The sequence below is a fragment of the Pogoniulus pusillus genome, chromosome 35, assembly GCF_015220805.1.
Source record: "Pogoniulus pusillus isolate bPogPus1 chromosome 35, bPogPus1.pri, whole genome shotgun sequence".
Classification (NCBI taxonomy): domain Eukaryota; kingdom Metazoa; phylum Chordata; class Aves; order Piciformes; family Lybiidae; genus Pogoniulus; species Pogoniulus pusillus.
The window spans coordinates 14,066,315-14,093,085 of NC_087298.1; the positions used below are offsets into that span (position 1 = coordinate 14,066,315).

At 62.4% G+C, this 26,771-nt stretch overlaps 2 protein-coding genes and 1 long non-coding RNA gene across 6 annotated transcripts; 1 reads left to right on the plus strand and 2 right to left on the minus strand.

Moving 5' to 3' along the window:
- Positions 1-913: 913 nt before the first annotated feature.
- On the minus strand, positions 914-11,472 carry DOLPP1 (dolichyldiphosphatase 1). 2 transcript variants are annotated; one of them, XM_064171248.1, is made up of 8 exons: positions 11,294-11,471; positions 6,286-6,386; positions 4,887-4,971; positions 4,564-4,663; positions 3,834-3,932; positions 2,561-2,689; positions 1,848-1,937; positions 914-1,257 (listed from the first exon to the last, which is right to left on the minus strand). In XM_064171248.1, the coding sequence occupies exons 1-8, from the start codon at positions 11,367-11,369 to the stop codon at positions 1,221-1,223; spliced, it is 717 nt and encodes a 238-aa protein (XP_064027318.1). In that variant the 5' UTR covers positions 11,370-11,471; the 3' UTR covers positions 914-1,220. The 2 variants fall into 2 exon arrangements, with proteins under 2 accessions (XP_064027318.1, XP_064027319.1); XM_064171249.1 differs by lacking the exon at positions 3,834-3,932 and having other exon boundaries at positions 11,294-11,472.
- Positions 11,473-11,575: 103 nt separating this feature from the next.
- LOC135190204 (uncharacterized) lies at positions 11,576-12,734 on the plus strand. The gene is made up of 2 exons (XR_010308453.1): positions 11,576-11,892; positions 12,135-12,734. It is a non-coding gene; the product is annotated as an uncharacterized LOC135190204 (long non-coding RNA).
- MIGA2 (mitoguardin 2) lies at positions 12,543-26,756 on the minus strand. 3 transcript variants are annotated; one of them, XM_064171232.1, is made up of 15 exons: positions 26,661-26,756; positions 25,311-25,521; positions 24,417-24,529; positions 22,360-22,471; positions 21,851-21,990; positions 20,424-20,541; positions 20,183-20,283; positions 19,639-19,754; positions 19,184-19,256; positions 18,340-18,426; positions 17,656-17,754; positions 17,050-17,184; positions 16,574-16,627; positions 15,866-15,982; positions 12,543-12,729 (listed from the first exon to the last, which is right to left on the minus strand). In XM_064171232.1, the coding sequence occupies exons 1-15, from the start codon at positions 26,754-26,756 to the stop codon at positions 12,658-12,660; spliced, it is 1,644 nt and encodes a 547-aa protein (XP_064027302.1). In that variant the 3' UTR covers positions 12,543-12,657. The 3 variants fall into 3 exon arrangements, with proteins under 3 accessions (XP_064027302.1, XP_064027300.1, XP_064027299.1); XM_064171230.1 differs by lacking the exon at positions 12,543-12,729 and adding an exon at positions 13,683-15,341 and having other exon boundaries at positions 25,311-25,506; XM_064171229.1 differs by lacking the exon at positions 12,543-12,729 and adding an exon at positions 13,683-15,341.
- Positions 26,757-26,771: the final 15 nt, after the last annotated feature.

Below are 26,771 nucleotides of genomic sequence, written 5' to 3' on the forward strand. Positions count from 1 at the left end.
GGGTGCTGGAGGGAGCTCTGCTGCTCAGGTGGTGCAGAGGTCCCTGGAGGGGTAGAGCAAGAGCAGGCAGAGGATGGAGGCTGCAGACAACTCAGAGGAGACTTCTGCAGGGCCTCACAAGAGCTCTTCCTCCTCTTTCTCCTGAGGGTTACTGCAGGAAGCTTGGGTCTGAAGGCAGCAGAAGTGGAGCAGGTTTGTACCCTCCTGTGCCCTCCCTGAGAAGGTGAAACTTCTTCCTGTGCTCTGGTTCTCTAGGGGTGCTTCCCAGCAGCCCTGGCTAGGCTGTAAGAGCTGGCAGGAGCCTCTGCTGGGACCAGCTCACTGCCTGAGCTCAGGGCTGGATGCCAAGAGGACCCTTGCAGCACTCCAGCCAGTGGCCAGTCACTGCCTTGGCTCTCGCTGAGGGTCTTCAAACCTCCCTGAACTGACAGGAAAGCATCACAAATGCAGTGCCCAGGCCGCAGCCCAGCCAGGGGGTTTGTGAGGCCTGGGGCTGCCTGCAGCTCAGCACCGCTCAGGGGCCTGCTGGTGCCACGCTGGGTGCAGGAGCTGCAGGGCTCACAGCAGCCTGGAGGTAACCACAGAGCAAGATGGAGAGAGAACCACGAGGAGGTGCCCCTAGGAGAGGCCCTGGCGCATGGCGCCACAGGAGCGGCACAAGGCTCAGTGCCATCGGTGCCTCCCCCGAGGCTGCAGCAGCAGAGCCTCAGCTCCTGCGCTGCCAGAGCCTCCCTCTCGTCCTGCCCAGGGGCCCCTGCCCCAGCTGCCCTCCCTAGGAAGGCGTCAATGCTTCAGAGCCCCACGCAAGCACCAACTGCAGATCAGCTTTGCCCTCTCCTTCCACCAGGAAAATCCCCGAGGGAAGCAGGACCCAGCCCCAGCTGGAGGCCTCCCCGCAGAAACCACAGTTCCGTTTAAAAAAATAAATAAATAGTTTGTGTATTTCATGCTGAAAACAAAGAGTCAGGACGGGACGGGCTGGGGCTGCCCTCCCGGACACGGCACCCTCCCCGGCGCGGGCTGGAGGCTGCACCCCGCAAGCGCTCTTCGGCCGAGGTCCTGCCCCCGCAGGTGCCACATGCAGCAGGGAGCATCCGGCTGGTGCTGAGCCGAGCGAAGGCTTCCGCGGCCGGGGCGGGCCCTGCCTGCCGCCTCGCTCCGGCTGGGGAAGGCTTTGGCTGTGCCAGCTCCGCTCGCAGCTGCGCTCAGCGCCCCCGGGCTCACTGCAGCTTGGTGCCCAACTTGCGCTGTCTGTTCCTGCAACGGCAACGGGCACAGGCTCAGCGCCTGCCCAGCCCCGCCGGGCCCATGGGCACACCGCTGGGCACGGCTCTGCCCACGAACAAAGCTGCCCCCTCTGTACCCTCCCTGCTCTTCAGCACCACAGCGACCAGCTCCAGGCTGGGGGCAGGACTGTGACCTGCTGGCAGGGAAGGGGCTCAAGGGCAAGGGAGGGTAGACTGAGACTGGGGAGGAGGCAGGAATTCTTGACAGTGAGGGTGGTGAGGCACTGGCACAGGTTGGCCAGGGAGCCTGTGGCTGTCCCCTCCATGGAGGAGTTCAAGACCAGGCTGAAGAAGGCCTTGAGCAATCTGGGCTGGCAGGAGGTGCCCCTGCCCATGGCACAGGGTTGGCACTGGGTGACCTACAAGGTCCTTTCCAGTCCTGTCAGTCTGTGAGATGCTTTCAGTGGAACATTTCTGATCCCATCTCTCACCTCCCGGCTGCAACAGTTAAGCCCCAGCCTGCTGCTGCCTGAGCCTGCACTGCTCTGCCCACAGCAGCACTCCAGGGCACAAACCAAAGAGCTGCAGCTGGCAGCCCCAGCCCTGCTGCCCAGCACTCACCTGGCCTCTGCCCTGGTGACTGTGTACTCAAACCACAGGATGTTGGGGATCAGGCTGGTGTCTCGGATCAAAAAGAACTCTGAAATGGGCCTGCAAATGGACAAGGAGGGGACAGGAGGAAAGAATCAGCTCCCAGCCCTGGTCAGAGAAGTCAAATGCACAAAACCTGCTCCAAACAAAGCTGCTCCCTTGCCCCTTGGGCTGGGCAAGGGGCTCCTGGGGGCACCAAATCCCACCCCTCCTGTGGTCCCTTTCCTCAGGCAGTGTTTCCAGACTGTCCCACTCTGCAGTGCCACTCAATGCTCACTCACTGGGAAAGGTCCCGAGCAGCTTCTCCAGCCAGAGCCTCAGCAGAGCTTCACCAAGCTAACAGCTCCTTCCCCTGCCCACCCAGCCTGGGCACACCTGGCCTCCGCAGTGCCCGCAGCAGGCACAGGCAGTCTGCACAGCAGCCACTGCAGCCCTGCACAGAGCCCAGGGCTTCTCCTGCATGAGGCCTGCAGCAGGCAGCTCTGAGCAGCTCCTGAGCAGCCAGGCCCTGTGCAGCCACAGCTGAGAGTGCAGAAACTGAAGCATCTTTGCCTTTGTTAGACCTCAGCTGCCAGGTGCACTGCCCACAGCAACTGACCAGGGACATTCTCCTGTGCCAGGTAACTCCAGCTCACTGCAAGGGACTCCTGCAGTGAGCAAACCAGCAGCCCACAGAGACTCACCATGCAGCTATCCTCGGGAAGAGAGGAGTTAGGATCTCTTGTGTGAAGGCAAACCAGGCTATGGCCATGATGCTTCCTGCCACACCTCCGTAGAGGACTTGGCTCCAGGTGTGGTACAGCAAATAAACCCTGCAGTGGGAGAGAGCAGGCAGCAAAGAGGCTTCAGCAGGCACCATGCAGGGGCTGATGCTGCAGCAGACCCCAGCTGTCCTGAGGAACTGCTGAATGGGGGCAGCTGCCTTTTGGTCAGTGCAAAGCTGCTGAAAATGGCAGGGGGGGGGGAAGATGGGGAGGGAGCAACTATCACTGCTACAGCAGCTCCAGCTCCGACAGCTTCTAGCCTGAGCTTAACACCTCGCAGAGTCTCCTCTGGATCAGCTGAACAGCTCTTACTGGGGGCTCCCACCAGAGGCTCCTCCAAAGCAGCAGCAGGACAAGGCCCCTGCAAGGCAGCACGGCTGGAGCTGAGAGGCTGAGGCAGGCAGAGCCTTTCTGGCAGGACTTTGCTGCGGCAGGAAGGCTGCACCGCCCTGCAGCCCCCCAGGCACCGCTCCTGGCCTGAGCTCCCTGCAGGAGCCAGCTCAGGAGTTCCTCCCACCCACAGATCTGGGAGCCGGCAGCAGCTGAGCTGAGCCTCTGCCCAGCACCGGGCCCTGCACTGCCTCCAGTTTACTCGGCTTTGACCTGGAGCCTTTATCTCCTCTGAGCTGGTCCTGCACAAGCAGCCAGTCCTGAGGGGCACAGGCAGAGTGGGGACCACAGCCACCACCTCCCTCCAGCTCCTACCCTCTGCAGCTCCTCTCAGCCCCGGGCACCTTCGTTTCCTCGTTTTACATCTGCTGAGGCAAAAAACCTCCAAACCATGATGAAAGTTTCCTCTTCTGTACTGACCTGAGGACACCCAACCCCTGCAGGCCAAGCAGCTCCAGGAATCTCATTAGCTCAAGCAATAGGGTCAGCCTGAGCAGCTGGAGCAACCCCCACACCGCAGCCAGGGCTGTGCCAGGGCCAGTGGTGACATGGGGTGAGGCAGTGGGGCTGGGCTGTGGGCATGGAGCTGCTGGAGGTCGCTGCCAGCTCAGCTCTGGGTCTGGAGAAGCCTCCACGAAGCAGCACAGCTGCAGTAGCCTGGCTTGTGGCAGGGCCCAGGGCAGCTCAGCAGGCTGCAGGCAGCCCTGGGGTGCCCGAGGCAGCCAAGAGCAGGGCAGCGGTGCAGGAGAAGGCTGCCAGGGGCCCGCGGGGGGCAGCAGCAGCAGCAGGGGAGGCTCCGTACCTGCTGTAGGAGACCAGCAGGGCCGCGGCGAGCAGGCCGAGGGTCAGCAGGTGCCGCCAGAGCAGGTCCAGGAACCGAGCGTTGTTGGTCTGGTGCATCCTGCCGGGAACACAGCCCTCAGCACGCAGGGCACCGCTGCCCCACGGCGGCACCCGCAGGAGGCCGGGGCCAGCCCTGTGTGCCCGGCTGCTCCCAGGGCAGCTGCCAGGCTGCCCCCTGGTACCACAGTGGTGGGACAGGCAGCGCTGAGCATGCCCACCATGCTGGCAGGAGCTGGGCTCTGTCCTGCTCCACAGCTGGAGCCATGCCCAGCTCAGGTGAGCAGGGCACAGCACGAGGCCAGCTCCTGCTGCAGGAGATGAACCAGGAGGCCACACAAGTGGGCACCAGGTGTGACCTAAAGGACTGCAGGCACCGCCCAGGCCAAACTAGGCAGCCCAAGGAGAAAGCAGCTCCTCTGCCCTCCCCACTGTGCCCACTCTGCCCCATGCTGCTAGGTCAACACGACTCACAAAAGGCAACTCAGACCTGCACCCAGGCAGGCTCATGAGCCCCCCAGAGCCTCGTCTCTAGCACTGGCAGCCACAGGCTGAGACAGACCTGCCACAGCCACCCCCTGCTACTCCTCAGCTCCAGTCCCACCAGACCACCAAACTGGCACCAGCCAGGAGCCACCTGCCTGCCTCAGGTGCTGCAGCAGCAGAGCCCAGAGCAGAGGCAGAGCTGTTACCTTAAGTAGAGGAAGAGGAAGGAGTAGACAGAGAAGAACCAGATGAACTGGGCGTGGCTGGAGGGCATCCCATACTTCGTGGTCACTGCCGAGTGGGCTTCTGGGTGGAGCAGAAGGAAGATCATGGTCAAGGTCTGCCCTGCACACAGCAGCTGCCAGGTGGGCACAGCCCTGCCCAGAGGGCTCTGCCAGTCCCCCTACACCCACAGCTCTACAGCCAGCATGTGCCAAGGGGCAATGCCCTCAGCCCCCCCCGGGAGCACTCCACTGCAAAGGGAGGCAGAGCAGAGGGTGCCCGGTGGCAGGCAGGTGCCCTGCTGTACCTTGGCAGGGCCGTGGCTCCCGGATGACGTTCTTGATCAGCCAGTTGATGCCCTCATTGAAGGCCAGGCCCCCCAGGAAAGAGATCTGCAAAGGCAAGGCAGCCATGGCATCAGCACCCACCCTGCCCACCCAAACCACAGCTCTCACTCTCTGGTCTGAGCTAACACCAGGAGCTTCCAAAGCCTCTGCCCGAGGAAGGGCAGCGCTGCCCTGCCAGCACACCCTGTGCCCGGTGCTGTCTGTGCACAGCCTCATGCACAGGGGCACAGAAGGAGCCTGCCCAGCAGCTCTGCTGGCACACCAGGGCAAGCTCCAGAGCACTGCCTCTGCCCAGTGCCCAACAGGGGCAATGCCCACACTGCTATTGGGTAGAGCTAAAGAGAGGCTCCTGAGGCTCTCTGGCTTTGCCCTCTCTGAGTGTTTCCATCATGGAGCTGCTGCCTTCAGCCTCACCCTGAGCTCAGCCAGTGGCAGCTTTCCTTTCCTTTTCCCAACTCTCCAATCCCACACTCCACAGCCCTCCCTCAGCCCTCCCCTGAGCCCTGCTGCTGCTGCTGCTCTGCCTGCACAGCTTTCAGCTCCCTTCCCGCTGAGCAAGCAGTTGCCACTCCACGTCCTGCAGGCCAGGCTGCAGCCCAGCTCCTGCTCCCCTCCAGGCCGGCTCCTGCCCCACCTCCAGGCCACCTCCTGCCCACCTTCCAGCCCAGCTCCTGCCCTCCTCTCCAGCCCAGCTCCTGCCCCTCTCCAAGCCCAGCTCCCAAGCACCAACCCAGCTCTGGCCTCCTCACCACCCAGTGCCACCCCCAAGTCCCCTGACCCCTCCTCCCACACCACCAGGGCCCTGTGTCAGAAGTGCTGCCAGAAGCCCTGCCCTGGCCCCACTTCCACCTGCCCCCCGAGGGCAAATGCCGCAGAGCTTTCTCTCCTAGAGGGCTTTTGTCCCTGACACCAACCCCCGTGCCCAGCACAGCAGTCAGACACCATCAGTCCCCTCTCGGCCACGTGGACAGGGGCAGGACAGGTCTGTCCCCCCTGCAGGAGCCACAGCTGGGCAGCAGCACTGCAGACAGGTCCACTCCCCGAGCACCTGCAGGGTTTGCTTTGTGCCCCCAGGGTTTGGGTCACAGCCCCCATCTCCTGCAGGAGCCTTGGGAGTGCTCCCCCTCTGCAACAGTATTCCTGAGTTCCCAAGACAGCTCCCTCCTCCTTCTGGGGCAGAGCGTGCCCAAGGCTGGCACAGAGGAGCAGAGCAGCCAACAGCCAGGCAGCCTTGGCACCTGGTGCAGGTGCTAAGTGCCTCAGCTGCTGTGTGCAGATCTCCCCAGCCGAGCTGGCCCTCAGCAGACAGGAGGTGTGAAGCTGGCAGCAGCAGGAGAGGGAAGGCAAGACAGGACTCACCGTGTGAAGCTCCCTCTTGAAGATGATGAGGGTCACAAAGCCAACGATGATGAATATTGGCCCAAGGCTCACATAAGCTAAAAGCTGCCCAGAGAAGTCACCTGGGGGGGCGAAGGAGAGGAACACAGCAGTGTGAGCTCCACGGGCACCAGCCTGGGGCAGCTGCTGCCCCGGGTCAGGGAGCAGAGAGCAAACCAGCACTGCTGCAAGGCTGCAGCTGCCCCAGCCCCAGAGCAGCGAGCTGAGGAGGCAGCAGTGCTCACACAGCTCCAGCAGCAGGCATAAGGAGCCTGGCACCCTTCAGCAGAGATGTCTGCCAGCCAGTTTACAGCAGTGCCATGGCTGCGGGCCCAGAGCCACTGTAATCCAGCGGGGCAGGGGCTGCTGCAAGGGGGCTGCAGCTCTGCTCCTGCCTCCCTGTGCCAGCAGCTGCCAGCCAGCACTCCCCAGACAAATCCTTCCCCACCCCCTACTGCAGCAGGTGAGCTTCCAGGTGCATCAGCTCCCTGATCTGCCTGCCTGTGCACCTACACCACGGGCAGCTTGGGCAGCAGAGGAGGAGATGAAGGCAGTGGGAGACAAAGGGCAGAGAGCAGCCTCTGCTGTGAGCCAGCGCTGGGGGCACCTGGGGCCAGAAGGTGCCTCAGCCCCTTCACCCTGACCCCCACAGCAGCAGTCAAACACCAGCAAGGAGCAGCTCTGTGGCCAGGTGGACTCTGGCACGGCAGGGCTGCAAAGTCCATCCTGCTGCCGTTGCCACATGGCTCTGCTTGCCCCAGGTGCCCCGCTGAAGCCAGCAGTGCCAGGTGCCTCCTGCAGGCACAGCACCCAGGCCTGTGCTCGGCAGCTCCTCAGACACCTCAGCTGTCATCTGATGGGACAGAGGCAGCAGCAGCAGCAACTTCACAGCACCCAGAGCCACCTCCTGAGGCAGGAGGCAAATGCACTGCCTTGCACTTCACCTGTGCCCTGGCAGCCACAGCAGGCACTCAAGTGGTGCCACCACGAACCCTTGGCTGAGCTGCATCAACTGCAGCAGCTCCAAAGTGGCTGCACCTGCCCAGAGAAGGCAAAGCAAGCTCAGAGAAGGGGCAGTGCTGAGCACCTGGGAGCTGATGCCCTCTGCCACTGTTGCCCACTGGGATGCGTTCCCAGGGAAGGGACTGGCTGAAGAGCTGCCATCCGAGGGCCAGGCAGGTCCAGCAGGCAGCTCCCTCCTGCCTTTCAGCAAGTGCCGATTTGTCCTCGTTCTGCTACACCTCGGGATGCAAAGCAGCTCCTCCGGGCAGCGAGGACAGCCTGAGCCTGTGCAGGAGTGCGAAAGGCAACCTGGGGGGAGGTAAACTCTGCTGTGTTCCAGTCCAGCCTGCCCTGGACACCATCTGGGGCTCCAGATGCCGAACAAAGAGCCCAGGGCCTGGCCCACGACGCCCCCGGGGGAGGCTCTGCACACAGCTCAGGCCTCTCCGGCTCCAGCCCCCCCCAGCAGTGGCCCTGGGGCTGCCCCAGCAGCTGTCTGCAGCGCGCAGCCAGAGCCGGCAGCCCCGACCACATCCCACCGCAGACCTCACTCCTGCACCACCATTTCCCCTGGCAGCCTGTGGCACTGCTGCAGGCTCTGTGCCACAGGCAGCACACCAGGAAAGGGTCCTGGGGGGCTCTCACCTGCCCCAGCCCTGCACATCTGCCTCCATGCGCTACAGGAGGCTCTAACCCTGGCACAGAAGGCACACAGGGGCTGTGAGCCCTGCAACCAAGAAGCCACCCAGCTGGGTGGCCTCTGCTGCTGCCAGCAGACTGCTCCAGCCAAGGAGCCCTGGCCAGGGAGGGGCACCCATGGCAGGAACCCCAGCCAGGGGGACACCCCAGCCGGGGGACCTGAGCAAACATGCCCCCAGGAGCAGCAGGAGCTGAAGGAAGGAGAGGGGCTGAGCCGAGGTGTATCTAGGGCACCAGCTGCGCCTGGCACCCTCCCCAGCACAGGGAGCTTCTCGGTGGCCCTGCAGACAGGGATGGCAGGGCCAGGGGCTGCCTGCTCCCCTCACAGGGCCTGCAGAAGCCCAGCAGCGAGGAACTTGTGTTTCTTTCCCCCAGGCAGTACCGAAGGCCCCAAGGCAGCAGGAGCTGGGAGGTGCCCCCAGCGACGCTCACCCCAGAGACGAGTCCCTGAAGGGTTTTAATGCTGCCGCAGAGTCGTCCCACAGAGCAAGGCAGCAAGGGAAAGGCAGCCCCAGCTCCACAGCCAGGGTGCCAGGGCTGGGCTCAGGCACCAAACTGACCCCCCAGGGTGAGCCAGCACCCCCCGGGCAGCAGGCAGGCAGAAGAGCAGAGCAGAGAGCACCACACATGCAGGTTATGCAAGCCTGCTGCCGCGGCCCGAGGAGGGACAGAGGGGGCACAGTGGTGGGCAGGGGCACAGCAGCCACTCACAGCGACAGCTCAGATTTTCAGCTGGATAAAGGGGAAGCAGAGGGCAGAGCAGTTCTGTGGCCACGGATGCCACAGGGGAATGGGCAGCAAACCTGTGTGACCCCTGCCTGGAGAGTGCCCGATGGCATCACCACGCTTCCAAGGGCAGCAGAAACAGCCACGTGGAGCTCACAGCTCAGTGCCACACATGCTGCCAGGCCCAGAGCAGAGCTGGATTCAGAAAGCAACGAGACCTCCTGAGAGCAGAGCTTTTGTCCACCCACCAAAGGACTTGGCAGTCCTGGTGCACCCCACAGCTGGTTACTGAGCAGACTCAGGAGAATAATGGTCCTTGCCAACCTGCCAGCAACCCAGCACTGCCAGGCCATGCCCTGGCCTCACCAGAGAGCAGCTGCTGGAATGAGAAGCTCCAAGACAGAACATTTCTGAGAGCAGCTCCAGGAAAAGGTTTCCAAAGCCTGGCCCCTTCAGCAGCAGCCTCCTCACACTCAAGAGCTGCTGCCACTGCTGTTTTCTGCCCCCTCTGATCTTGGCATTCCCTCTGGGAATTCCTCAACGAGGTCTCCCAGCCCCTGTCCAGAGCAGCCCTGGAAAGCAGAGCTGCCACACAGCTGGGCTGCTATCGAGAAGGAAACAGCAGCTGAGGACGGGGAGGATCAGCAGGCTGCTGGAGGTGCCCCTCCCCTGGCACAATGGGCTTCATGTGCCAGACGAGCCACCGGCGACTGCTCCTCATGTGGTCCCAGCGAGAGGGACTCTGGGCAGTCAGAACCTGGGTCAGCAGCAGTGCTGGAGACCTTTCCAGCCACAGCACTTGAGAAGCTGCTTGCCAGCAGCTCAGACACTGCTCTCCAGGCCAGGAGCTGATGTGGGACACGCCAAGGCAGCTGAATAATGGATGCTGGTAAAAGCAGGATCCGCTTCCCGTGCTGCCCCTCTGCTGCAGCAGCACTGCTCTGGGAACAGCAGCCAGCAGCTGCGCCTGGGCTGCAGCCTGGCAGGGCAGGAAGAGCTTCCCAGAAGCCAGCCGGCGGCAGTAGCCCCAGCGGCTCACATGAAGACACTTCTGTGCCTCCAGCTGCTTTCCTGTCTCGGTCCCTGCTCCCCGCTTGCAGCCTTCCACCACCACCACACCTGACCCAGCACAGTGCTCATCCCCTCAGCACCTCGCCCTGACCAATGGACTCCAGAGGGGCTGGCAGAAGGCACAGGGTGAAGGAAAACACGAGAGAGAGAAGGAAATGCCAACAGAAAGCACCAGAGACCCACGAGTGGGGGCACCAAGTGGGCTGCTTCCAGCGCCAGCGTTGCTCAGGGCTGCCAGGTTTCACCCCTTGCCTATATGGGCACTGTCAGCCCAGAAGCTCTTCGAGCATGGCACTGCTGAGAGGAGCTCAGGGCCAGCTCCTGCCCCGGGGCACGCAGCCACACCCGGCAAGGCGAGGAGCTGCCAGCTAAGCAGTGCTGAGGAGAGCAGACACCAGGGCTGGAGTCTGAGCGGTGCTGGCACTGTCAGGGCCACTTCTAAGCCTGCCTCTGCTGCGAGCCCCCGAGGAAGCAGAAGGGTTCCTGTCCCAGCCCGAGCAGCTCCTCAAGGCAGCTCCGAGGCACCGCTCTGGCAGCTGCTGCCTGCACAGCCCCCTGGGCTCCTGTCACAGACCCAGCACACCGCAGCTTGGGCCAGGCAGTGCCACGGAGACAGAACACGGCACCTTCGCGAGTGGCACCACTGCCCCAACGGGCACCGTCCCTGCTCACCACAGCCCTGGGTACCTTCGCCCAAACCCACCCGGCCAGGAGCTGACCCGAGGGCAGCCCGGACCCTGCCGCCCCCCGGGTATTTTCCCCTGTGCCGCCCGGCTGAAGCACGACACCGGGACCGGCCACCTGCACAGCGCAGAGGCAGGGCCGCCCTGCCAGGCACTGAGGTGCCAAGAGGGCACTTCAGGGCCAGGTGGCTCCCAGCGACACCGAGCCCGCCTGCCGCACCGGCCCGGCCCGCATGGCTGTGCACGGCAGGGAGGGGACACCCGACACCGCGGGCACACCGCGGGCACACCGCGGGCACACCGCGGGCACACCGCGGGCACACCGCGGGCACACCGCGGGCACACCGCGGGCACACCGCGGGCGGGGCCGGCACCTCGAGGTACAAGGGTAGCCCTGCACAGCCCGGGGCTGCGGAGAGAAGCGGCGTGAGCCAGCGGTGCCGAGAGAGAGTGACAGGGGTCGGCGACAGGGGCGAGCAGGCCCGGCCCCGGGGCCCCACGCTGGCGGGACGCGGCCGAGCCCCGGCCCCAGCCGCACCGGGGTCCCGCAGCCCCGGCGCTCGGCAGCCCCTGCCGCCCGGCACCTCGTCCCGGCGCATGCGCAGCGCCCGGTCCCCCCGCGGCTCGCCGCCGGGCAGCGCGGCCCCCGCCCGGCGCGCAGGCGCTGCCGCCCCGCTCCATGGCTCTCACTGCCTGGCAGCCGCCGGCCCAGCCCTCGGGGCTGCCCGGGGAACGGCGGGCGGGTCCCGCTGCGGGGCGCGGCGCGGCGGCCCCCGGGGAGGCAGGGCGGGGCAGAAGCGGAGCGTTACCTGCGGGATATTCGACGTGAGTGAGGGCGAGCGGCCGCCACGGCGCGGGCAGCGAGCACTCCCCGACTGCGGCCATCTTACCCGGATACCGGGCCGGGCCGGCGCCGCCAATCGCAGCGCGCCCCAGGGGCGGTGCGCTCAATGGGCAGGGACGCGGCAGCGGCGGCCAATGAGGCTGCGCGGCAGGTGAGGCGCCGACCAACCCGCGGCCGCCCAATTAAAACTCCAGCCCGGGGAGCGGCACAGCCAATCGCCAAGTAGCGCTGTTACCCAATAGGAGGGGGACGCAGGTAGCGCGGCAGCCAATCGGAATAAAGGCGGGCACTGCTGCTCTCCGTCATTGGCCAAAGGAGAGATGCAGATTAGCCAATCACTGGGACGCGCTGCCGCCAGCCCTTAGCCAATCGCGGCGGCGCTGGGGCGGCCGCCCGGGGGCTGGGGCTCGGCGGCGAAATGGCCTCGGGCGCCCCGGGCTGTGCCCGTCCCACCGAGCCCCTGGCAGCGCCGCACGGCTGCCGCCGCTGCCTCCCGTACCAAGGGAGGGGTGCGGGCGCCGGAGGCGGGCACTGGCCCCAAGCCCCGGTGCCAGGCCGGCCAAGGTGAGCAGCAGCGAGGGTAAAGAGGGGAATGTTGCTGTAGAGACGGTCCCGCAGACGTGGCCTAAAGGGTGTCGGAAGTGCCTGTTGTTGAGATGCACACTTCAGGGGATCTGATCCCCAGCTCCTCTGGAGCCCTGCAAAGCACGAACTGAAGGGCAGAGCCCGGAGCGAGCAGATGCTCTGAAAGGCTCTGCTAAGTCCAGGCAGCAGCTCTGTGACCTCTGCTTCCTTTTTTCCCTCAGATACCCGAGACTACTGCACACACTTTGAGAGCCAAAGTGCAATGAAGGCTCCCAGAGAGCAGCACTCACCTGAGGAGCCCGAGGGGAGAGCAGAGCACAGGCAGAACAGCACCTCCAAAGTCAGCTAAAGGAGAAGGCAAAGGCAACCTCAGCCCAAGTGACCAAACTTCATTCGGTTCTAAAAGCTAAAACGGAGAGGAAAACACACACGAGCAGTGCAGGAAGTGCTAACGGGCAGGGAGGACAGCACAGGGAGCAGGATTTGTGTTCCCCGGGAGGTGTAAATGATCCTTTTCCTGCTCCGATTGAGCCTCTTAAGGGCTGATGCTTTGCCTGCCTCTGCAAGAGGAAAATCAGCATTGAAGTCTTCTCCTTAGAGAAGAAAGAGCAGATCTTTGCTGCAGTTCGGTGCCTGGCAGAAGGCTGCCAGGAGGCAGCATGAGTGATTTGCTGCTTTCCCCATTCAGCTTAAATAAATCTCCTCCTTCCCAGCTCCTGAACACGGAGCTGCGCTGGCAGTGGATCACAGCTGATCTCTGTACCGTGACAAGCGCTGAAAATTGTGGGCTTCATTGCTGCCTTCACCCACTCCTTCCTGAAGATGAGAAGAAAGTGTCAACACAGAGAGCAGCCTCTGCGGCTCCGCCGGCAGCGGCAGCAGCTCCGAGGGGCTGAGCGGAGTCTGACACCATGGCAACCCCGGAGCGCCTCGGCGGCGGCTCCCTAGCAGCAGCAAACGCCCCAGACTGGCTGCACGGATCCGCATCCCGCACGGCTCAGCCCAGGCTGGCAGCGGGGCTGGCATCGCAGCACCCCAGGCTCGGGGTGCTCCTGCCGCGGCGGAAGCAGAGCTCGCCCGGCTGCAGCTCTCCAAGGGAAGCATTTCGAGGCACTCTGATTGCTTCGGCGCAGGGGGAGCCTCCCGCAGCGCTCAGCAGCAGACGGGCAGCGGAGAGCGGCCCACAGGCCGTGCTCTGGGCTCCTTCCCACCCTCTGGGAGGCCGAGAGGTGAGCTGCAGGACCGGGGCAGTGCTGAAGAGCTCCTGCTCCTCCCTGGGGCTGCTCAGAGCCTGCTGCCCTGGCCGCAGCACAGCCACCAGTCAAACCACCAGGGAAAGGAGCAGCTGAGAACTGAAACGCAGAGCCTGCAGCCGCTGCTGGGGGTGTTTAAGCTTACAGCTGCTCCAGCACAGGATATCCCTGAAGATATTCAAGGTGAGGCTGGACAGGGCTCTGGGCAACCTGACCTGGTTAAGGATGCCCCTGCTGACTGCAGGGCATTTGGACTGGATGACCTTTGGAGGTCCCTTCCAGGCCAGCCCATTCTGTGACTCTGACTTGCCTTCAGTGGAGCCAGAGGATCCCATGCAAACAATCCTCTTGCATTTGCTGCTGCCAGTTTAGATTTTGGACTCCAGGAAGAAAGCTTTTTTTGTGGGTTTCCTACACCATCACTCTAGCCCCAGAAGCATCACCACAACTGCTCCCTCCACCACACACCAAGGAACGAGCTCCCAGCAGGTTTCATCAGTGAACAGAGAAGCAAAGTCATGGAGGAGAGGTTTATTTGCTTGCCTACAGCCTAAGGTATTAAAACCAAAACATTAGCTGCAAGGAAAGAAGCCAACTAAATCTGTACAGCTTTAGGAAATGAAGAAGAGAGGCACAAGTTTACATTCAGAGCTTTACACATGGCAGAGGAATGTTCTAGTGAAGGAGTAAATCAAACCCTGCTCTCCCAAGCCACACTCATCCCATGGGTCCCAGACAGCAGTTTTCCTCCTGCTGTTTTAGTCATGGGTTTGTGCTTTGGAGATCATCAAGCCCCTCCTAAAGCCACCTGGAGCAGTCTCTACACACACACTAAGCACTGAGTGCAGCTTGTCACAGCCTCCCCAGCCAGCTCTGCAGTCACAGCCCCCAAAGGGTTTTCTGGCACAGCAGCTAAGCCCCTGCAGATACCTACCAGTCCTGAAGTCTTCCAAGTGTCAGCCCAGGCTGATCTAACCCCTTGAGAAGTCCTCAAGTCCTCTGCTCCTATCCCCCACCAGTGTCCAGCTCAGCAGCCAGAGTTCAGGGTCACCACAGCTGAGATGAGCCCACCCCATCACTCCAAGGCCACCTGATCCACACCCAACCCCACTCCACGCTCTGCGGGACCGAGACTGTTCCTCTCCAGCAGCCTGATGCCAGCTCTGCACACACAGACCCTCACATCACATCCAGCCTAACAGGAACGGGCACCACTGCCCCCCAGCTGCCTCCACAGCTCCTTCTGAAGCACACAAGGCACTGATGGGCTGCAGACTTTGTGAGCTTGCAGGATGCAAACCCAGCCCCTCACCACAGTAGCTTTGCCCCAGGGGCAAACAGACTTCAGCAGGCACCTCAGACAGGCTGACCACCATGGCACACAGCAGCAGAGGGCACACAGCAGCTTCCCTAGAGCTGCAGCCTGATTTACCTCAGTGCTTTACAGAAAGCATTTCTCCCTCCCCGGGAAAGAAACTGCCAGTCACAGTGCCTGTGGTGGAACATGCCCAGATCAGCAGTCCTGGCACACAGCAGGGCACGATCCTGAAATCCCAAAGCAAAGCAAGCCTCCAGGGGAAGCCAAGGGGCCAGTGGAGAAGGGAGCAGTGGTGCCCTTGCTCCCACAAACCCTGGTAAAGAGCAGGCAAACCTGCCCAGGCAGAACCGGGGGCATTTGGTGCCCTCCTTCAAGACAAATGGGTGACACCCTGGGCCCAGGCAGTCTGTGGTTTATATGACACAGTAAAAATGATGATAAAAAGAAGAGGAAGGTGGAACAAAGAAGAAATCCAAACCATAAGCTGGCAAGAGGTCCTGGATCCATCCCAGCAAACACTACTGGCTACACGGAGCAGAGGGTCCCTCCAGGGCACTGGGCTGGTCCTGCCGCCACCACCGCACGGGGCAGTGAGGTGCATCCCCCTCTGGGAGGAGAAAGGTCCCGGTACAAAACTCCTCCCGGCTGAGCTGGGCTCAGATGAGCTCCCGCAGGGGCTCGGGCTCGGCGGGCAGCAGCCCGTTGGCCTCGGGGACCGCCTGTGTGCCCAGGTAGCCCAGCAGGATCTCACTGCGGCGCCGAGACAGCTGCAGGATGTCCTCAGCCAGCGACTGCACCGACGTGTACCTGACATTGTCCAGGTCAAACATATCCTTCAGGTACTGCACGATCTGCTGCTGCAGGGACAGGGGAAGGCTCTCAGCACACCTCCTGCCACCTGCCAGCAGGGATCCCCCCCAGGGAATCCCGAGAAGATCTGCCTCGGGCCGGGGGTCCCCTCCCTGCCCTGGAGAGAGGCCAGCAGCAGCACTGAGTTCCACGGCAGCAGCCCTGCGAGCACCTCGTGCACGCAGCACAGCCTCTCCTTATGGCTTCCACAAGAACAAGGGGATCCAGGCTCTGGGGGCACTCAGAAGATCCTGTGCACCCCTAGACAAGCTGCTGTCTCAGCATGGGAGCCATCAGCTTCTCCAGCACTGAGGGAGTGAGCTGAATCCCACCACAGCTCCTGCTGCCACCTGTGCTGCCTTGTGCTGGCAATTCTTCAGCCCAAGCTCAGCAGCCTGCACCTCAGCCCCAGGCATTGAGGCCTTTCCACAGAGCACAGCTGCTTACTGCCCCAGCAGCCAGCCAGAGCAGAGCTGCAGCTCTTAGCCAGAGCAGGCTCCCAGCAGGGGTGGGAGCAGAAGCATCATCTCACCTTGAAGAAACTGCAGACTTCAGAGAGCTGCTGCTTGGGCCCCAGGAAACCAAAGGCTAGGACAGGGCTGACATGCTCCGATACGGAGTAGAAGTGAGAGATAAACCCATCTGGGACCTGTGGAGGAAGGGCAGGGGAGGTTGGCCTTGGTTCTTTGTACCATCCCACAAGAAAACCAATCCTGGCAATTGGTTGTGGGCTAGGAGCTGAAAACCTGCCGGAGACCAGACCCTGAGGCAGACCTGGGGCTGGCAAGTTGCAGCTTCCTGTACCCCAGGCCCCTGAACTCTGCTGTGATGCTTTAGAGGGCCACAGGTGTCAGGGCAAAGCCTCAGCAGGTACTGGAGCCAGCCTGGGAGAGAAGGGATGAGCCTCTCCTGCTGCTGCCAGCAGGGACACTGCACCTGGGGAGCACTCCTCGTTCCTTGGTGCCTGTGAGCACTCCTGTGGTGCTGGGAGTGGGCAAAGGGGACCCAGTCAGGCAGAGCTGCCTTTGGGACCATGACATTAGGAAAAAGGGGGAAGGAACTCAGGCTGCTGCAGTGAACACTGATGTGTCACAGGGGCAGTGACAACAGCCCCCAGTGCTCTGCAGCAGCACAAAGCCTGATTCAGGTGAGTCCGGCACCTCTCAGCCCTTGTCTTTGGTCAAGGTCTGGGTGTTAGCAGCTTTGGATCCAGCAGATTTCCCCTGATAGTTTTGCTTACCATCAGAAGCCTCCTTTTTGCTTTCAGAACTGACCAGCAGGCAGTGGCCAGAGCCTGGAGAGAAACAAAGCTCAGTTTACCAGCACTGCCAGCAAGGTGCCAAAGCAGGCCCCCTTCTGTGCCAACGACTGCCGCAGCAGGGACACGATGGATGTGGACTGGAATCAGATTTAGCCACTCCAGATAAGCCAGAGAGGTTTTGAGGGCTGGCAGTGACACAGCTGCCAAACACCCCTGGATGCAGACAGCTCCAAGAGGTGCCCCCAGCCCCCTTGGCCTGTTGAAGCAACCAGTCCTCGGTCCACAGCTGGGGCAGGACTGCAGCAAAGCTCTGCCAACTGAACCCTCATCTGCTGAGCTCCCCCGGCAGGAGCAGCCAGCCAAGGCCACGTTTGCGTCTCCATGTGAGCCCCTTCCGGAGCTCCTAACAGCTCCGGGGGCGGGGAGCGCCCAGCAGGGCCCCGCGGGGCACTCACCGTCTCCTTGAAGCTGTCGGACAGCCAGCGGTTGCGCAGCACGGCCAGCACGGACGAGGGAGGGTTCTCCAGGTCCTCGAACGCGTCCATCAGGATAAAGTCCAGCACAATGTCGAAGAAACTCATGCACACCACCTGCCGGGGAGCAGACAGGCTGCGGGACAGGCTTACAGCAGAGCCGGGCAGCGCTGGCTGCTCTGCCGCGAGGCACCAAGCGCTAAGAAGCTGAAGTCTGCCACCGAGGCAGGACTGAGCTGGGCACACAGCCGCCAGCCAGCAGAGGGAGGCTACCCCAGGCAGTTATTGACCCTGTGTCCAGGACATGCCCAGCAAGAAGGCAAGCAAAGCTCACAGACAGGAGTTTGTGCCCTCTAGAAAGCCGGGGTCTGGAGCTGGGGGTTTGGGTTTGTCACACAGTGGAGCTGCCATTGCCAAGGGCAAGGTTTGCCAGGAGGTTTGCAGAGCCCAGCAGCCTGCACTCCTCCTGCCCCCCCAACAACTGCACATTCATTCTGTCTCCTCAGCCGTTCCTTCAGGCTTGGGCTGGGCCCACAGCCACTCTCCTCTGGCTCCTCTGCAGCTTTCAGAGCAAGTATCTTTACCAACCCCTCTTCCCTCCAGCTCCTGCTGGGTGGTTGGCCAAGTCTCCTGCTTCAGGGCATACTGCAGCATCTCCTCATAGCTCTCCAGGAAGGCTTTGGGGTTCTGGAAAAGCAGAGAAGCAAAACACTTGAAGGCACAGCAGCTGTGGGTACCTTGCCCCAGTCAGACCTCTGATCTGAGCTCACATCAGCACCCAGGGGGCTGTGGCTGGGAGGGTCCTGAGCCAGGACACTGCAGGAGGAATTTCTTGCTGGGAACCACAGAGGACTCAAAGCTCTGCACTGCTCCACTTCCTCCCGCCTGGGGGGAAAGGACTGGGCATGAAGGGACTGACACTGAGCAAGGACCAGCCTGGCAAGCACCAGGGCTGGCCAGTGACTGAGTAGTGATGGCAGAACTGGCACACCCTCGATGCCAAGGTCTGTTCCTCTGTTCTCCTTCCTGGGGACAATGCCATGGCTGAGGCACAGCCTGTGCCCTCTGCTCACCCCAGTGAGGCACAGGATCAGGCTCGGACAGGAGGTACACAGAGAGGCTCTTTCAAGAGCATTTGGCTGAGCAAGACCAAAGGCAAAGGCAGCAGCAGGCAGAACAAGCTCTGCCCTCTCCACACCAGACAAGCCCTGGCGTGGGATGGAGGAATAAAAGTCCCAGTGCTCACAAGACACAGCTCAGTTGCCTTCCTACCTTGTCAGCCTTTGTCATCAGTCCTATCACCATTTGCTTCCCAACCTCCCCAAAGAACAGTTGATTGCTTTCATCCTCCAGCAGCTCCTGCAAAGGGAACACAAAACCCCCGGGTGAGTGCCTGCTTGGATTCTGAGCCGAGGAGAAAGGAGAGGCCAGAGCAGGGTGATGCTGCATGCACCAGGAGCATTCATCTTTAATGAGCTGCAAGCTAGAAAATACTGCTCTCTCCAGGGAGGGAGGCTGAAGCTGAGCTGAAGCACTGAAGGTTTTTCATGGAGGGTGGCCAGGAATTGGAATGAGCTGCACAGGGAGGTGGAGGAGTCACCCACCCTGGCTGTGTTTCAGGGTGGTTTGGATGTGGTGCTTGGGGCCATGGTTTAAGGTGAATCTTGTAGAGCAGGGTTCTAAGTTGGACTTGGTGCTCCTGAAGAGCTGTGCCAGCCTGCATGTTTCTGTGACTGGAAGAGATGTCAGAGCCACAGAGCAGGGCCAGGGCACAGAAGCTGCTCTGCAGGGGCTCTGGACACGCAGTGCCAGGAAGAGGATATGAGGGAATAAGGAAAATTTCCTTCACCTCAGAGGTTTGACTCCAGCCCAGTGAAAAGCCCTTCATTGGGAGCAGTAGCTCCTGGTGCTCTGAAGTCCCTCCTGTCACACCCCAGAACTGAAGCAGTGCCAGTGGCCACACAACCACTGCTTGAGCTGAGCACACGGACCAGGGCACGCTCACCAAATCCATCAGGGCAGGACTACAGCAAAGCCAGGAGAGCTTCCGCTGCTTTTGGTTGCTCTAGAGGGGCAGAGGCCTGCCCCCCATGCAGGCAGGAGGGGCTGTGCTCACCTGGAAGGCCTGCCTGACACAGTGCAGCTTGGCCAGGAAGTCCTGGTCACTGTAGCAGCCAAGGAGCTCTGTCCTGGAGGGAAAGGACTGCATCAACCTCAGCTCTCCTGCTGCCTGTGCTCCCCTAAAACAACTAACTCCCACTCTCAGTCTGGGAGAGTCACTGCATCATGACCTCTGCACAGCTCCTGCGGACACAGCACCTCTGCAGGGCTGCTGCAGACACAACTGTGCTGGCCAGACTCAGAGCACATCTGCCACTGCCACCCCCGGCACAGTCACCTGCTCTGAACAGGAGTCCTAAAAACTGGGCCTGCCTTCCTGGGCAGCCCAAGCCAGCAAGAAGGATGCCAAGAGATTCCCAGCCCAGTTCTGGGCACAGGGCTGCCCAGAGGAGGTACTCACACTGCACAAAGGCTGGGCAGGAGGTGCCACAGCCCCAGCTACCAGCTCACCTCAGTGTCCGGCAGGCAACCTTCCCCTCCTTCACCAGCTGCAGAGCTTCTTCATAGGCAGCTACTGGCTTGGAGAGGTGGAAGGGGATCTGATCCCAGTGAAGAGAGTCAAAGAGCTGCCGAGGGGCCAGAGACACGGCAAGAGCAAAGAGACCTCATTAGGTGCCTGCACACACTCAGCCTGCAGGCAGGCCAGACCACCCTCTGTGCCCAGCCAGCTCAGCGCCCACCATGTGAAAGCTGTCCCAGCTCTGCCACCAGTCAGCATCCCCTCAAATGGCCACAAGCAAGCCACCCCACATTAGATTTCCAGACCGTCCTGGCATGTTAGCTGCAGTAGCTGGGAAGATGGCACAGACATGCTGGTTGGAAGGGGCTGCAGCATGCCCTTAGTGCAGCTCCTTCCTGCTACCATCCACCACAGACCTCCCAGCCTGGGGCTCTTGCTCAGTGCTGAAGCATCTACAAAGATGTGTTTTGCTCCACCCCCTTCGTGCCCACTGCCTGCAGCTGGACTGTGGCCCGCAGCTGAGCCCTCGGGCACCTCTGCTGCAGAGAAGAAGGAGTCCTCGGAGGCTGAGCTGTCCTCCTCGTCGGAGCGCAGCCGCAGGGAGCCGTCCGCCAGCGGCAGCATCAGAGTCTTCTCTGGGGAGAGGAAGAGGCTGCATGTGGAGGAGGTCAGGGACCACCGCTGCTCCCAGCTCCCCTGCTCTGCCCACTACAGCGCTTCACCGCCGGGCGGCAGAGCAGCCAAGCGCAGGCAGGGCAGGGGCCTGGCCGCATACCCAGGTCCAGCAGCAGGCTGTCGGCAGGCAGCGAGGAGCCGAACTCCTCCTGCAGGTGGTAGGCCCTGTGCAGCAGCGACTCCAGCTTCTCGGCAAACTCCCTCCGCTGGGACTCCTCCTGCAGCACAGAGCAGTGGCAGCCTCAGCCCGCTGGGCAGGGCGGCCTGGCAGCACAGCCGCGGAAGGGCATTCGCAGCCCGATGGGATTCACAGTCCGCAGATGAAGTGATCTGAGGAGAGGGCTTCATTAACCCCCCAGGGAAGCTATTAACCAGGAGAGGCTTCCACACAGCCTGCTCAGACCTCCTGCCTTTCAGCTTCACTTGTTGCCTGTTAATAAAGGAAGAACCTCAGAGCTTTAACCTGGCACAGCCACACAAACCCAGGCAGTTTGATGGGCTACAAGTCACTCAACTTGTGACTTGTGCCTCACTTCAAGAGGAAATCACACCAGAAACACGGCAAAGTATCCAGGACTGATCAGAATGAGGCCTTGGGTTAAGCATAAGCAGAGTTTTCTGCAAGCAGCACAGCAGGGTGGGAAAAATCCAAACCCACAACACCCAAAGCCAAAAACACAAACGGGAGAAACAGACTTGGAAGGCAACTTTGCATCCCCCTGTGCCTGCTGAGCCTCCGACCCACAGACAGCAGCTCTGACAAGCAGCAGTGACCCAGCTGCTGAGGTCAGGTCTAGAAATGCCCCAGGACTCAAGGAGGGACAGAGAGAGACCCCAGAGTGGCCTTGGGCAAATACCACCCACCAGGCAAATCCCCCATGCTGACCACAGCAGGCCCTGCCTGGCAGCAAGAGCTGGTGGGGAGCTGGGGGCTCAGCAGCTGCAGCTGCTCCCCTCAGCTGCGACTGCCAGAGCCTTCCCAGGCTGGATCTGCTCTCCAAGGGCTGCCCTGCAGAGCCCTCACAGCCCAGGCCTCGCTGCAGTGACGCTGTGGCCACAGGCAGGGCTGGGCACACCTGCCCCACTGGCAGGAGTAGGGCATTCAGGTCCTGCCACACCAGCACCGCGCCCAGCAGCACACCGGCAGCCTCTGTGCCTCCACCCAGCAGGCCACTGTGGCCAACGAGATCTCCAGCCACCACAGTGCCAGGCAGAGCTATCTCCTCCTCTCCAGTGCCTTCTCCTGCCCCAGCCTCTGCTGCTGCAGAGCTGGCATGACAGTGAGTGACTGAGGGTGGGCAGGGAGCTGGGAAGGAGGGGGCGAGACTGACTGGAAAGAAAGAGGAATTAAACCACCCACTGCTGTTGCATAAGGAAGCTGCAGCCAGAGACAGCTCTTAAACAGAGTCTGGCCCATCTCTGCCCTCAATTTGCTCCTCTTTCAACATCCTCTACTGCCTGCAGCACCCAGGCTGCTCTGCCAGCAATTCCCCAGCTGGCAAATGCAAGAGAAAAGCGGGGCCCTACCTCTGAGATGTTCTCAGACAGGCTCTCCTGCTGCCTCTTGCTGTCCCAGGGCACAGGGGTGCTGCTACTGGCACTGTCCCTCTGCCTGATGGTCAGAGCTTGCTCCCACTTCTGCAGGGCCTCCTCAAACAGCTCCATGCCTGCAACCAAAGACAAGCTGTGAGAGTCTTCAGGCCAGTGAGGGAGCAAGTGATGAAGGAAGCCCCTCCCCAGCTGCTAGGAATAATCATGGCTGTGGCTTTTCCTTCCTGAGTGTGGTTTAGTTGGGATCAGAACATCCTCAAGCTGGTTGCACACCAGCCAGGCTGCTCCCAAAGCACTGCCCAGGCTGAGCCTCAGCTCACTGCAGGGCTCTGGAGCCACTTCTGCTGCCCTGGCAGAGCAGAAATGTTTCCTGGGACTTCTGTAACTGACCTGAAGTTGAAAATGGGGGAGAGGATCCTGCCTGAGCTCTGCATTGAGCTGCTGCTGCTCTCTGGCCCCCTCTGCTCCCCCCAGATGATGCTCACCTTGCACATAGAGGCTCTCAGCACTGGAGTCCCCCACGGCTGCAGCATCTCCTGCCTGCGCCTCCCACATCCCTGCTGCTGGTGTTGGGCTGGAGGAGTTGACTGCTACCATCTGCAGGAGGGGAGCCACAGACACCTTCAAAGCTGTCTCCAAGGGCAGCAGTGCTCAGGCCACCCAAACATGCCCAGCAGCCACGGTCCAGCAGTAAGTCTTTGTCCCTCCCTGTGCCCCATGGGGGCACTCCCTGGCCCCCTCCTGCCTGAGGCCACACTGCACTGCCAGCTGTGCCAAGGGCAGGCAGGGGCAAAGCCCTCCCCTTCTGCAGCCAACACCACAGGGGTGCCCATGGAAGCTCAGAGCAGTGTGGGGAGCACCCTCCCAAGCAGCTTACACCCAAGCTGTGTGAGGGACGGGGAGCTGTGCACGGGGAGCAGCAGGAGGACACTGGCAGCAGTCACAGCCCCAGGAGCCCCAAGGCAAAACTGCAAGGGCAGCAGGGTTTGACAGGGAGCTCTGCCAGTCCCAGCTGCTGGTACCAAGCACTGGGAGGGAAGAAAAGTGACCCTAGCCCAAACAAAGAGAAATTACCAGCAAAACCACCTCAGGCCCTGGGCTGGGGCCCTGACTCCTCTCTGTAACCAAAGCTCTTCCTGGGAGGGCTGAGCAGCAGCAGCCTACAGCTGGCTTCAGCTTCTCGCTCTGCATAAACATCTGAAGCCTGACCCAAGCACTGGCAGTCACCAGGGCTTCATGTGGCTGACAAAGATCTCCAGGTCGGAGCCTGATACTGGCAAAGCCACAGCAGCTGCCTGCCAGGTGAGCTCCTGCCCTGCCCCAGCTCGTTCGGTAACGCTCCACAGGGATTAACCCCCTGAGAGCCAGAGCTGCAGAGCAGCCTCCTGCTGCCGGCTCAGAGCAGCCCAGGCAGGCACTGCAGCAGGGCAAAGGAGGAGCTGTTTGCCCATCAGGTGACATGAAAGCAAGGAGCTGTTGGGGGACAGCGTAGGGGGACAGGGCCCTCCTCACGTGGAGATCTCCACCAGCAGTGGCAAAGGCACTGAAGGAGTTTGGTTATCTCAGGAGACAGCAGCGACAGAGCCTGGGCAGCACTGGCTGCCTGAGGGAGTGCCTGAGGGGCAGGGAGCCAGAGCTGGATCCTCACTGACACCTCCCAGCACACCCCAGTTACCCAGGGGAACACTGGTGCCAGACTGGGTGCCCAGCACCGTGCCAGCAATGCCACCTGCTGGAGGCACACCTGGGCCAGGGCAATCTCCTCGCAACTTTCTAGTGCTTGAACTATGCATGAGGTAAAACACAGCTCAGCCCACACCTCCTGTAGGCTGCTGGTGCCCAACAGCCCCTTCAGAGGGGCTGTGCTCCCCTCCTCTTGCCCCCACACTGCCAACCAGCCATGCATGGAGCTGCACAGGTTGGCTTGTGCCAGCCCTGGCCCCAAGGGCTTTGAGCAGTGGGGATGTAAAACAGGCCCTGAAGCCACAGCTGCTCCCAGTGCCTCTGCACGTGGGCTCAGGAGCTGGGCAAGCTGCACTGGCTTCTGCCTAGCCAGGCCTGAAGTACCTGTCCTTGGAGGCTGCCTTTGGCTCTGGAGGAGGGGAAAGGTCTGGGCTGTGCCCTCTGCCTCCCCAGCAGCCATCACATCTTGGTAGCTAACTTGGGTTTAGGAACCAGGAGTCTCTGAGTGCTGCCACGGGGGCTGCTCAGCCACCCAAACCCCCACCAAGCAAACCAGCTCCCTCTGGGCCCCACTGGTGAGCCAGCTCCTGGTAGGGCTCAGGGAGAGCCCTGGGTCACAGCTGGCTCCCTCCTGCAGCCCCTCACTGGCCACGGCAGGGAGCTGGGCACTGCGGCTCCTGGCTCTGACTTCCCACAGACGGCTCCAGCCACTGCCAGGCTAATGCCAGGCCCCAGGCCACCATCAGGTCTTTACCTGCCCTGCAGAAGCTCTGCCACCATCCATGATGAGCAAGGCCCAGAGGTGGTGACCTGGTGCAGGGAGGTGCCCCCACAGCTGCCAACCCCAGCTGCTGCTTACCGAGGCCAGGCTGTGGGAGGAGCTGGAATGTTTGCTGGGCTCGATGGAGGAAATGCCACTGAGGGTATCGTTGCTCTTGCTGCCAGGGCTCTGCACTCTCCTGCTGGAGTATCCTGCAGTTGGGAAGGCCACACAAACCCAGGATTTTAGGCCCAGGTCTTAGCAGGGAGGACAGCAGCCTGTGAGGTGTGACTGAGGATGGGCAGGGCAGTGCCCAGCACAGAGTCCTGATCCCTGGGTGCTCTCCTTTGCTCTGAGGCTGGTGATGGAGGAGTGTTCCTGCACTGCTCAGGGATGGCAGGAGGCATCTGCAAAGCATCAAGCAGCTCCTCCAGGTCACCCCTGGGCCAGGCAGAGCATGGGAAGCACTGCCTTGGTTGTTACTGATACCTCCCCCAGCCCTTCACAAATCCCTGACCCCTGCAGGGCTGTGCTGAGGACCTGAGCCAGCCTTACCCCAGCACTGCCACCTACAGCCAAAGAAGCTGCCCAGGCACCTGGAGCCAGCACACAGCTGGATGGGCACTCCTGACTCCCCAGGCTGGCCCAGGTCACCTCCAACCAGCCTCACCAACACAGCTGTGTGTGGCAGCCCTGGCCCAGGCCTCTCACCCTGGCACCGGAGCTCAGAGCAGGCCAGCATGTGCCAGGGGTGGTGACTGGGGGGGTGGCAGGGCCTGGTGGCTCAGGAGAGAGCTACAAACCTTTGTGAAACTGCAGAACTGCTTCTTTGCCAGGGCTTGTGCCCAGGGCCTCTCCTCTCTGCTATCCAGCCTGTGGCACGGCACAGCTGCAGGCTCGAGGCCACTCTGCTGCCCTGCGCCCGAGGCGTTGCCCTCCTCTCCCCCACCGCTCCCTCACGCCAGGCCCCTGCAGCCTTTCTGCCAGGCCAACCTTTCTTCACGGAGGAGACCCTTCTGGTGGGCAGGATGGGCACAGCGATGCCCCCGGGCTTGAAGCCTCCCTTCTCAGCAGTGATCTGCTTCCTCCGCCGCCGCCGCCGCTTCATCTGGTGAGCCGCCAGGGCCAGGGCCACCGTGCCCAGCGCCGTGGCAAAGAGCACCTTGCGCAGCCCCGGGGACAGCCGCAGCTGAGAGAAGACAGACTTAGGGCACAAGAGACACGGAGAGCACCAGTGAAAAACCAGCTCCGGCAGCCCTGCCTCTGCCGCTCCGAACAGCAGCCCCGGGGCACCCCCTCCCGCCCCAGGACACAGCAGGCAAGCTGCAGAGCCTCGGAGCAGTGGCGCTGGGGAGCCAGGGCCCAGGACCGGAGCACGCTGCAAAAGTGCACGAAGCCCTGGGCAGCTGCAGCCCAGGCTCAGCCCTGCAGCCCTGCAGCCCAGGGCAGCTGCAGCCCAGGCTCAGCCCTGCAGCCCTGCAGCCCAGGGCAGCCGCAGCCCAGGCTCAGCCCTGCAGCCCTGCAGCCCAGGGCAGCCGCAGCCCAGGCTCAGCCCTGCAGCCCTGCAGCCCAGGGCAGCTGCAGCCCAGGCTCAGCCCTGCAGCCCTGCAGCCCAGGGCAGCTGCAGCCCAGGCTCAGCCCTGCAGCCCTGCAGCCCAGGGCAGCTGCAGCCCAGGCTCAGCCCTGCAGCCCAGGGCAGCTGCAGCCCAGGCTCAGCCCTGCAGCCCAGGGCAGCCGCAGCCCAGGCTCAGCCCTGCAGCCCAGGGCAGCCGCAGCCCAGGCTCAGCCCTGCAGCCCTGCAGCCCAGGGCAGCCGCAGCCCAGGCTCAGCCCTGCAGCCCAGGGCAGCCGCAGCCCAGGCTCAGCCCTGCAGCCCAGGGCAGCCGCAGCCCAGGCTCAGCCCTGCAGCCCAGGGCAGCCGCAGCCCAGGCTCAGCCCTGCAGCCCAGGGCAGCCGCAGCCCAGGCTCAGCCCTGCAGCCCAGGGCAGCCGCAGCCCAGGCTCAGCCCTGCAGCCCAGGGCAGCCGCAGCCCAGGCTCAGCCCTGCAGCCCGCTGAGCTCTACCGCCCCGAGCAGGGCACTGCTGCACGCGGGGGACACCTGCGGCATCCTCTGCAGTGCCCTTGACAATGAGAGGCTCCAGGAACAGGGGGACCCCTTCCCTCCCTCCAGAAGCCCACCTTCAGCAGCTCTCACCAGCACCCCAGGCTCTCCTGCCGTTCCTGCAAACACTCAAGCTGCTCAGGTCTCACCAGCATCACCCCATGGTGCCCTCAACTACCACAGGCTGCCCCCCCAGGAAAAGAGCAAAGGAAGAGGGCAGCAAAGCCTCCTTTGGGCTGTACCTGCCCGAAGGTGGTGTAGACAAAGACAGGGATCTCTGCCACCGTCATTGCCAGGGCCTGGATGATGGACATCCCCTCTGCCCTCCTAAATGCCATCTCTGCGCCAGGGTC